The sequence below is a fragment of the Rhinolophus sinicus genome, chromosome 14, assembly GCF_057876585.1.
Source record: "Rhinolophus sinicus isolate RSI-liver-muscle chromosome 14, RSI-T2T, whole genome shotgun sequence".
Taxonomy (NCBI): domain Eukaryota; kingdom Metazoa; phylum Chordata; class Mammalia; order Chiroptera; family Rhinolophidae; genus Rhinolophus; species Rhinolophus sinicus.
The window spans coordinates 101,499,071-101,511,307 of NC_142514.1; the positions used below are offsets into that span (position 1 = coordinate 101,499,071).

At 37.5% G+C, this 12,237-nt stretch overlaps 1 protein-coding gene across 13 annotated transcripts in view; it reads right to left on the minus strand.

Moving 5' to 3' along the window:
- The window catches only part of KMT2A (lysine methyltransferase 2A), a 78,089-nt gene that overhangs the window by 51,182 nt on the left and 14,670 nt on the right, over positions 1–12,237 (minus strand). For all 13 annotated transcript variants that reach the window (XM_074335402.2, XM_088791427.1, XM_074335396.2 and 10 more), the window contains one exon: positions 2,116–2,185. In XM_074335402.2, the coding sequence (XP_074191503.1) occupies positions 2,116–2,185 (70 nt within the window). The remainder of the gene's footprint in view (positions 1–2,115; positions 2,186–12,237) is intronic.

Sequence of the window (12,237 nt, forward strand, 5' to 3'; positions counted from 1 at the left end):
AAGGCTCAGCCTCCTACATGTTCAATCTGTTTTGCCATAGTAAACTAAGAAAGCTGTACTGAATAGAAAAACACTCATGAGACATCAGAATATGATCACTGAACTCAGTAGCATGTAAACTAATGAGTGATGTGACATAATGATGTGCCCATTAATCTATTGCCACACCTCCAGGTTCTTGAACTAGTTAGTCTCAAGTTACAGAAAACTTTTAACCTTAATTGATGTTAAGAGCAAATTAACATTTTATCAAACTAGATTTCTTCTATCCTAAATAAAAGGAATTTGCCAATTTATAAATCAGCTCAATCGGCTACTTATCAAGAGACTTAAGAAAACAAGACTGCTTCCTAGAATTCTTTGTGAACCTGTATTTTCTAAATATATTAAGAGTTGCCTAGTCTATCATGTCTTATCTTTCATGCTTTTTAATGTTTTATATGACTCAACATTATTCTGACATTAAAACCTCCCCTAACAGTCACCAAGAGATTTATTCCATTATGATGAATATTTTAGACTATAGAACCACCTTCTAACAGAACAGAAACCAACAAAGGTCTCATTGTTGAGCTTCCTAACTATAAGTGCTTTCCTCACCAATTAACTTGAGTCTTCCCTTAATAGAGTAAGGATTCACAAATCCATTCTCAATATATACTACTTAACAACAAAAGCAATGCATCAAGAGACAACAGAGAAACCATGTTTCATTTCTTAAATAATGAAGCACATCCAGATTGTTAAAAAAAAAAAAAAAAAAGGCAAGACAAAATTCAAGGTGGACTGACAGCCAAGAAAAAAACTTAAGAGGAAACCATCAAGAAAGGGTTGTGAATTCACAAAATAAACTACCCAGAAATAACATCATCACAAGATTCCTTATCATCATGGTCGACTTAAATCTGGCCACTCATAGGGCTTTATTAATTCTGAAAACCTCTTCTATCCAAGTTTTAAAAGAAGCTTTGGCGGACAAGTAGAAAAAGCTAAACAGAGAAGAGTAGTTCTGCCGCCAACTTCCATAATCCATAACACATTCAAAGAACTCACAAATCAATTGCAAGAAATTGCTCATCGTGTATTTTTGGGGCCTCATTTTGTCAATTTATAAATGAAGGGTAGACCAGCTATTCTCTAAAATCACTTTCTGATATGAAGTTTTAAGATTTCACCACACATTAAAGAGAACATTGCTACTGTCTAAATGACACAGATACTGGGACCCTACTAGCTAACTCCTTCCAACTAGAATGGCAATACCACTGCCATTTGGGAAAGGAAAAACTGTCAAATTGTGTTTGAATTAGATTACTATATAACATATGATGACTCTTAAATATAACCGAAATGCTAACAAACATCACAAACTAAGTCTATGTCAAAGAACAAAAACACATATTTAATTAGATTGTCTATCCACATAAAAGAAAATCATGGAAGAAGTCAGAATGGCAGCACAGATGGAGGATGTTTTTCCATCAAAAGATCTACAGCACTCTCTTTTCTGCACGCTACTAAGTGTTATTTTCATTAAGAACTGTCTCTGTAAGTCTAGAATTTCAAGACAGTCTACATATTTTCTTGGTGAGAACAACAATGACAAAAATTTGCTTTATTTTTTGTTTTATTTTAATACAGACTTTCAAGGATCAAGTGAAATAGTTCATACAGTGCTAATATTTTGTTTTTAGGTCTTTGACTATAGTGGAGCAAATTTCGTAAAAAACAATGGCCAAATTATTCTCAAGTCATATATAATACCATACAATTCAAAATATGTAAATCTGAGGTTGCTCTCAGTAGGTTACCTTCAATTTCCTACCAGGTTATCCAATCATTCCATGGAAATCTACCTCCCATGCTTCAAGTGGTCCCCACAGAGAAGCATAATAAGGAATAAACCAAAAGTGGCCTGACGGAGAAGAGTCCCATAAAGAGGTCTATTTCATAAGCCATTTCCTACTTAGTGTGAGGGAAAGGGAAGGATGTACAACCCCCTCCCCCCACCCAGTATTTAAGACATCCTTTACATGCAAAGAAGGCAAGGGAAAGCCAGTCTCTTAACAAACAAAAGCTAAAGGCACAAGGCACAATGCGCTTAATTGGCCATACCTGAAGGAGACCTTGTGGGGCTTCGTACTCTGACTTCTTCATCTGAGCCAAAACCTAAGAACTGCTCATCCTACAACAAAGGAAAATTATTTTAAATTCAGAAACCAAAACATGAATGTGAACAAATTCCAAAGAAATGCCGAGGAGATACAAATGAATTTGAAAAATTAGCCTCTATATATTAATCATCATTCAGATGGATATTTAAAATAATGAATATTGAAATAAATGGACCCAGCCATACAGCTTCACTACAGACAAACAGACGCTGTGTAGTAATTGAACAATGCATTGAAACATCATTTTTGGTGCATAGTACACAGGGGACAGTTCTAAATTTCAAACTATAGATACAGCCCAAACAATTAAAGAACGACTTTAATTCAAGTAAGCAAATCAGTATAATGGCAGAAATATACAGCCCCAATATTAAACAAACAAATCTTCTCAACAAGTAGTTGAGACTACAGACACATAATAACATAAACAATATCGTCATCTCTTGTCTACTAAATATTAATAGAGACTGAAATTGCCATAATCGTCAGTTCCTTAACTCAGGAATTGACATTTAGATGTGATTTCTGTACATTTGAGATCCAAAGATTCTCAACATGCATTTTATGGCATCATTTAAAAATGCCCTGTGATAAGAGACTTAATGGTGGGCAGCAGCTTCTGTGAAAGGGATCATGAATTGACCACACATGGGGTGAAATTCAAGACTAACTTAAGGAAGCATCTCATTTTCAATTATACTTAGAAAAAGCAAAAATTTCTCCTTACTTCTAACTTTTAACCTACCCTTTATTTAAAAAAATACCAAAGATTGAACCTATTTTGGACAAGTTCTCAGAAAAGACATCTATTTAAACAAAATGATTAATAGAAATTCATTGATTTGAAGACTAAGAATTCTTTCCAGAGAGAGAGATTAGGAGAGAAAATTTCAGATTCCAGAAACAAAATCCACACAAAATAAAAACAAAATTAGGAATCAAAGACAAATTTTCTTGAACCTCCAATGTATACTGGTAAGCCCCAAACTAAGTTCCAACAATTAAAGCCCCCGATTTTCCTCTCGGGAGCAAACACACGCATACTCGTATGTAGACAACACCCGTGGATTTTCTGAAGCAGTTTCCCCAGTTAGTTTAAAGCTTGAGTCATGTGCAAATCTGTTTAACCACTTATTAACCAGGAATATGTGAAGAGACATGCAACCTTTTAGACAAATTAGCAGATCCAGCTTTTAAATTTAAATACTTTTGAGGAGCCAAATGTTTGAGGCCAAGACTTTGGATACTACGAAACTGAGAGACGATTCTTATTAGAATCTAAAAAAGGTTTTTTGCTCTTAGATTGTTAAAATTATTGAAGTATTTAACTAGTTAAGAAAAAACTGAAATTATCCTCTTCAAAGAGATTTCTTTGTAAAGTATTATAATAAACTTAAATAAGGAATATATACCAGAGTACTTTTTACAGTCTCTTCTTTCATCTTTACATAAATTTAAATTCTTATTGTGAACATTTGTGAAAAAGAAAAAAATCTATCTCTTCATCTTGACAACTTCAGACACATGGGGCTTAACCCCAAATAATGAATTTCTTGGAATGATCTTCGGGGCTTACACTTATAAGCCACAACATTTAAAAAAAAAAGGATGCCTAAACTCACAAGACACAATCCAAAAATCTTATCACAGTGATGGAAGTTCCATATTGTTCATTTTTTAAATGTATTTTCGGTCAGAAGAAAAGACACTTAAAATAGTAATCCTAAAATGTACTTTGAGAAAAAAGCAGACAAATAAAATAGGCCATGGTAAATTGCCTCAGGTACTGTAAAGAAAGCAAAAAGCAAAAAGAAATTACAGTATCTTAGAATTTTAGAGAGCAGTCCGATCCTCCCATGTATGGGCATATGACAGCGCTCAGAGTGAAGCGTGAGTTTGAGGTCTCAGTTCTAGCACACGCAGGCTGCAGGTTATGTGATTTCAGACAAATCACTTACTACTTTTATACCTTAATTTCTTTATTTATTGGAGTGTTTAATGAGTAAATGAAATAAATTATGTAAATTATGTCATTTATGCAAAATCCCTCAGAAAACTACAAGGCAACATCCATGTTATAGCTCTATTATTATTATTATTTTTTAAAGATTTTATTGGGGAAGGGGAACAGGACTTTATTGGGGAACAGTGTGTACTTCCAGGACTTCCCCCCCCGGCTCCCCAGTCAAGTTGTTGTCCTTTCAGTCTTAGTTGTGGAGGGCGCAGCTCAGCTCCAGGTCCAGTTGCCGTTGCTAGTTGCAGGGGGCACAGCCCACCATCCCTTGCGGGAGTCGAACCGGCAACCTTGTGGTTGAGAGGACACGCTCCAAACCAACTGAGCCATCCTGAAGCTCAGCGGCAGCTCAGCTCAAGATGCTGTGTTCAATTTTAATTGCAGGGGGCAGAGCCCACTATCCCTTGCGGGACTCGAGGAATTGAACTGGCAATCTTGTGGTTGAGAGCCTGTGCTCCAACCAACAACTGAGCCATCCGGGAGGCAGCCCAGCTCAAGGTGCTGTGTTCAATCTTAGTTACAGGGGGCAGAGCCCACCATCCCTTGCGGGACTTGAGGAATTGAACTGGCAACCTTGTGGTTGAGGGCAGAGCCCACTGGCCCATGTGGGAATCGAACCAGCAGCCTTCGGAGTTAGGAGCACAGAGCTCTAACCGCCTGAGTTACCAGGCCGGCCCCTATAGCTCTATTATTGACGTGGTTTTGGAAACTGAAACTGAGGGGCCAAATGACTCACCCAAGATCAGAGTCAGTTACAAAGAACTTCCTACCAAAACAGTTACAATTTAAAACTATAAATAAATATTTAAAGGAACCAAATAAATCATCTACAGTACAAATCCTGCTGTTCTTTCAGCTACTATTAAAGTAACATGATGCCCGTTTTCCAGATCCTTAAAATTTCTGATTTAATTTATTCTCTTCCTGTATTATCCTTATGGAACAACCTGCTAATGTACACATTTCAGACATCTGGGGGTTTCCCAACTTACCAGGGGAATGCACTGCTAAAGGCATGAATTTTATGCTCTGTATGCTGCAATGAGAGATAGTTCTAGCAACTATGCAGACAATAACCAACAGGAAAAGTGAAAAACAGTTGAAGTAACGAAAGATTGTTAATCTTTAAAAGAAATATAAGAGATCCATGTTGCTGTGTTCATTATCATTATCAGCAACCTCAGGGAGTCTTTTTTCTGTATTTCAAACTTTCACAAACTGTGACTACAATCCTAGTGGCAGTGTGCTCCAAAACAGAGCCCTGCTGAGCTGTCAAGCAGTAACTTAACCACCTCTGCCAGTGTTTAAAGTGTGCAAGTACTGAACTTTCCAAATGACAGAAAGCAGTAATTCTTTCCTATGGTCTTGCATAGTTAGAATAAGAGAATGAGTAGTCAAAAAAGACTATATTTCTACCTGAGAACTTTCTTTTCACTTGAAATATAGGTTGACTTCTTGAAGCATGCTTTAAAAAAACAAGTACCCATTGTTTAAATAATCCAGACAGGTTAGCCAAAAACAAAAGCCATCACTGCTATGCCAACGAGTTCTCTCTCTAGTCTTCTAACTCTGAACTTCCAATTCAGAGGCCTAAGAAAATTTAAGGAAAGCCAAGTCAAGAATTGCTGCAAGAGGGTGCTGCAGCTGGTCTTTCCTGCCTCTCATCTCACTCCCATCATCCCCTTAAACACGTGGGGTTCCTAGAAGATTTAGTAAACAAGGTAACAGGGCTGTCTTCCTAAGGATTTAGACTGGCCTAGAAATCAAAGACTAAAGCAAAATGTCTACAAAAGACAACAAAAGGTGCTGCAATTAAGTCCATGTTTGGCGCTGTGGCAAACATCTTAAGACTGGACACCCTGCAGAGAGGATACAGGAGACACCATGATACACATGACCAAGCCTTCTTGGGAACTGGGCCCAAACGGCCATTCATCACACATACCTGTCTTTCCAATATGGCTTTCTCTGATGAGCACAGCATTCCAAGACAGAGGACAGGAAAGAGCCATCAAACCTATTGCTTCCGAACAATGTCGTCTTTGGAGACTAGATCTCCAAGATTTTAACACTTTCTTACCTCCTTGCCAAGCTGAGCACTGCAAAATACTGTTAAATATTTAGCATTCTTAGTGATTAAAAATGCAATGAAGCTATCTAATGTCACTTCCTAAGTGACATGCAATTGTAAAAATAATAGATGTGTAGCATTTCTTTATTAGCCCTACGCTTAACCTAGGGTAACCAGCTATTTGAGAACTGCCAAGCATACCTTTACTAGTAAATTCCACTTTACTCATAAGTATCTTAAAATTTGAGGATTTTTATTTTAATGCAGAATTTGAATTCTTTAGTAACTGGTTATATTTGTAAATGATGAAGCAATCGGAATTATTTTTTTCCACAAGAGAACCTAAGTGAACCCCAAATAAATAATAAAGATAATAATGTTTATTATAATATAAAATATAATGAAGACATTCTAGAAAAATACATGAAATTCTGTTGCAAAAAAAAGTTATGTACTACTAGGACAACTTTTCAAACAAAGCACTATTTCTTTTACTTGTTCACTCATTCAAGCCATTCATATGCTGGCCAAATGTAACCATTATGCTACTGTGTTTCCCCGAAAATAAGAGCTAGCGGGACAATCAGCTCTAATGTGTCTTTTGGAGCAAAAATTAATATAAGACCCGGTGTTATATTACATTATATTATATTATTATATAAGACCCGGTCTTACAGTAAAATATTATAGTAAAATAAGACCGGGTCTTATATTAATTTTTGCTCCAAAAGACGCATTAGAGCTGACTGTCCGGCTAGGTCTTATTTTCAGGGAAAACATGGTATCTGTTCCAGATGCAAAGATGAGTAAGACATGATTCCTGTTTTCAAGAAGTATCTAAGGCAAACAGCTTGCACAACAAGCTTTCCTTTAAAAACCAAAGTCTCGGGGCGGACGGATGGCTCAGGCGGTTAGAGCGCAAGCTCTCGACAACAAGGTTGCCAGTTCATTTCCCGCATGGGATGGTGGGCTGTGCCCCCTGCAACTAAAGACTGAAAATGACAACCGGACATGGAGCTGAGCTGCGCCCTCCACAACTAGATTGAAGGACAACGACTTCGAGCTGATGGGCCCTGCAGAAGAACACTGTTCCCAATATAATAGAAAAATTTTTTTAAGAAAGTGTTAAAACAAAACACCAAAGTCTCATTAAAATGTCAGTGAAGGATAAAATGTTGTACTATGTACTTCATATTCCAGATTTTAAAACTTGCTTAAATCTTGGAATAGTTCATTCTTCCTCTTATGTTAGTATTTTTGGTTCATGGAGAAATATTCAACAAACTTTAAAATTTTTCCAAAAGATGGCAATGTATACCTCAATCCTTCAGTATTGTAACTAGTCACCACTCCAACCTTAGAAACCAGAGAGACTAGGTAATCAAGACCTAAATCATCTGCAGTGATTAGATGTGACACAGTTCCCAGCAATACCAGTGATCTGATGAACTTTCAAGTGATAGACCTCAATGCCTTTTCTTCCCTATCCCCAACTAAAATTCATAGATTTTAGTTCCTCCCATAAATTCTTCCCAATTTACCACAGTCAGCAAAAAATCACTCACCTGGAGTTCTTCATCTCTCAGGCTAAGGAGGATGTTCCAAAGCTACTTTGAAAACTCTTCTAACCACATCTGGCCTGGGCTGATAGGCCTACGAGGACTCCGCTCATACCTTTCCTTTTCTAACAAGAGACTCCTCCGCACTTCAGAGCACCAAATGAACTGGCAGGTATCTATCTCAAACATGACCTTTAGCAACCATATCTTAGCATTCTTCTGTCCCTAAAATGTTTAGTCTCAAGAGTTTGAAAAAAATCAAATTTCTTCAACTACAAAGGTTTATTGATCCATCAGTTGAAAGTAACATCAATCAATAACCACAGACAGTATCAAAATCACCCTGATACTGTTCGAAACTGTTTTGGAGGCTTCTAATTTTTGGTATCATCATATATAGTTCCATCACGTGAGGAAGCCACAGGAGAACTAAGAAAATTACCAAGAACAACCACAGATGTAGAAACATTCAGGATACATATTGTACACCTCAGTAGCTCTAATTAAAAAGAGAATAACACTTCTCCCTTGGAAATTTATCCAGTTAGCTATCACCTCTGCTGGCATATTTCTGGGTCTATTGCTAAAAGCCCTAAAATACCACGGTTTTGATTTTGCATTTTAAAGACATGTACACACAATTACTAGTATTTCAGGGATTTTAAAATATGTGTTGACATATTTGACCCCTCTAGAGTGTTCACTCTTTGAGGCAGGGCAGTTTACTTATTCATTTTTGTATTCCTAGTATAAGACACAAATTTGGCACTCAAAAAAATTTTGTAAAATGAGAAAAAAGGAAATACAGTACATTAACTGTTTAAAAAAAATAAGCATCTACTGTGGTAACAGCACTGTAGTAGAAAATACTTGTGGACGCCAAAGAATTAGACAATATGACTTTTACTTTTAAGAACGCACGGAGATAATGTCCCCAGGCTGGTAGGACAAACTATATTCATTCATTCATTCATTCATTCATTCATTCATTCATTCATTCAAAATATATGTGAGACCATTTTTGGGGTAAGGGACGAAGATAGAAATAAGACAACTTCTGCTTTGTAGGACCTGGTCATCTACCAAGAAGAGATGAATAAATTATTATAGTGTTACCTGTTGTTAGAGGAATGGATATGGAGGCACAGCAGAAAGGCAACTAACCCAGTCAAGGAGAAAGGGTCAGGAAAGTCATTGCAGAAAGGATAAAAATGTAATCTAGGGGGCAACCAGTTAGCTCAATTGGTTAGAGCACAGCGCTCTTAACAAGGTTGCTGGTTCAATCCCCGCATGGGCCACTGTGAGCTGCTCCCTCCACAACTAGATTAAAACAACTACTTGACATGAAGCTGATGGGTACTGGAAAAACACACTTAAAATAAATAAAAGTCTTAAAAAAAAACGTAATCTAACTTTGGAAGGAAGGAGATACTGTTGGCAGAGAGTATACCACCTACAAAAGCACAGAAGTGTAAGAGCATGGCATGCAGGGAAATTACAAACAGTTCAGTATGGCTGAGTTCCCTAGCTGATGTGGGAAAGGGGCATAAGGTACTGAGGGGGAAAGAAAAGGCAGAGGCAGGTCACAAAAAGTCTCAAAGGCCTTCCTTAGTTTGACGTTTACCTTTAAGGATGTGTGGGCCTCACTCTGAAAGCCACAGGTTCATCAGTGACACTTTCAGGCAGGAGAGAAGTGTGATTAGATTTATACTTTCAAAAGATCACTATGACAGCAGCGGGGAAGTAGAGATGGCCCTTAAAACCATACACAGGAAGAACAGTTATACAAGTAAAATGACTGCAGTGGCACTGGGGATTGAGGGAAAAAAGGGCAGATTCCGTAGATAGTAAGGAGGCAAAATGGACAAAATTTTGACATAAAGACTTAAGGGAATGGAAAAAATGTTAGACTTGCAGGTGTTTGGCTCAGGTTGATTAGACTTATGGTGATATTTACCAAGATTGGGAATACAAGAGAGGTTTATAGGAATGGGGATATCACTTTACACATTGGAATTTGAAATGCCTAACTGATATAATGATCTGGAGAAAACATCTGATTCAATGAATATACGAATGCTGAACTATATTACAACGCAATCATTCAGGGAGAAGATACTGAGAAAAAAGGAAGGTCAATGACAAATCCCTGAGGAATACCTACCTACACTTAACAATGCCCCAGGGAAATGGAAGCCAAGGAAGCAGACAGAGATGGAATGGCCAAGAAGATCAAGTACAAAACGGTCAAGGGAAGAATACGTATCAAGGGATGGTCAAGCTGGATAAAGACTGAGACTTGTATAGCAGAGTATCAAACGAGGAGGTCACTTGCGACCTTACAAAGGCCAATTTCGATGCTGTGTTAGAGGCTCCTAGAAGCCAAAGTGCTGTGGGTTGAGGTGTCACTAGAAAGTGACCAAAATCGAAGTAGAGACTACTCTTTTGACAAAAACTGTTATAAGGGGAAGCAGAAATAGGGCACAAAGTAGGCAATGACCAGCTTGGGAGGATTCTTTTTTCAGTTGAATATGTTTATATGCCCAAGGGGAACACAGCAGCAGGGAAGAGATTGAAAATCCTCAAAGCAAAGTCGTAATAAATGGAAAAGGGACAGGGAGGAAGGGTCAGCTAGGAGGGAGTACATACAAAGGACAAAGGAAGGGAATTCTCTTTCATTAGGAAACAGGCTAAGCATGGATTTAGTTTCAGAAAAGTTCATAGGCAGGAGTAAACTTAGAAATTCCTCTGAACTAACAAGCAAAACTTTGATTATGTGAGCATCTGTCAGGTGAGAAACAATAGATTTCTTCAGATTCTCAAAGAGGCTTACAACCTACAGAAGCTTTTTAAAACGCATCTTGGAAAGAAATAAATCATAGACAATGGCTGATTAAGAAATAAATGGGAGTGACAAATAAGGGGGAGAAGTGGAAAATTAGATGCAAGGATTAGTAAAAATTTATTTGATCGGAAAGCGGTAGCCACAGCAGAGCCAAAATAGAAGACAAATCAGTTATTAGAACCTTAATTCCAGCATGGCATGGCCAAAGCTGATAAACAGCAGGGAGCTACACTGATTCTCAAATGTACAAAAGGCATTAACTGTGTTTGAAGTTTATTCTGGAAATGATACATACACACATAGACACACAGAATTAGAGCAGGAAGAAACTGAATAAAGGGAGACCAGAGACCAGATAGCGGTCTATAGCCATAATTCAAATGTGGTTGGCATTCAATCACTCAGCAAGTATTTACTGAGCATAGCCAGGCACCGTTTTAGACTCTAAAGATAACACAAGTGAAGAGCTGACAAAATCCCTGCCCCATGAGGCTACAATCTAGTGGAGACAGAAAATAAACATATAACAAATAAATAAATAAACCAGGGCAATAAGGATTAATGGGGGTTAGCAGTGGGGGTTATTTTCACTAAGGTGGTCAGGAAAGGCTTCTCTAAGGTCATGGTTTACCAAGGATTGGCAAACTACAGGCTATAGGTCAAATGTGGCCAGCCACCTGTTTTTTTTTTCAGTCCACGAGCTAAGAATGGTTTTTAATATTTTCAAATGGTTTTAGAAAATCAAAAGGAGAATATTTTGTGGACATGAAAATTACATGAAATTCAAATTTTAGCATATATAAATAAAGTTTTATTGGAACTCAGCCATACTCACTTATATATTGTCTATGGCTGCTTTTGCACTATAACAGTAGAGTTGAGTCATTTAAACAGTGACCATCTCTGCAGAAAAAACTTGTTGAACCCTCCTTTAGACCTAATGATGAGAAAAAGACAGACATATAAAAATCTTGGTAGAATAGTATTCTAGCTTGATAGCAAGTGCAAAGGCCCGGAGACAACAAGCATGGCACGTATGACAGACAAAAAGGCCTCCATGGCTCTGCAGCAGAAAAGTGACAATGGAAAGACGGTGTTGAAGAAGCAGACCTGACAAAAGAGGGCAGATCATGTATGGCTTTATTGGCCATAGAAAAGAATTTGAATTTACTGGTGGGGGGGGGGGGAGAGACAACTGAAAGTTTACTTACACATGGAGTACATACTAGCTGCTGCGTGAAGAACAACCTTTGGTGAGGTAAAAACACAAGCAAGATTACAAAGCAGTCCAACCAAAAAATTATAATGACTTAATTCTGGGGGTTTGGTGGTAGAATTAATGAGAAAAAAGTTAAATTGAAGGTATTTTGGAGGTAATGCAGAAAGAATTTGCTGATGGGTTATTTGGAATATTAATAAAAATCAAGGATAACTATTAAATTTTAGGCCTGAACAACTGGGTAAGTGGCAGAGTCACTTCAAAACAAGTAAAGCAAGACTTTCTGGACATGATAAATGTAAGATACCTATTAGATACCCAAGTGCTTCAATGCCTACCGTGGTTCCCCAAAAAT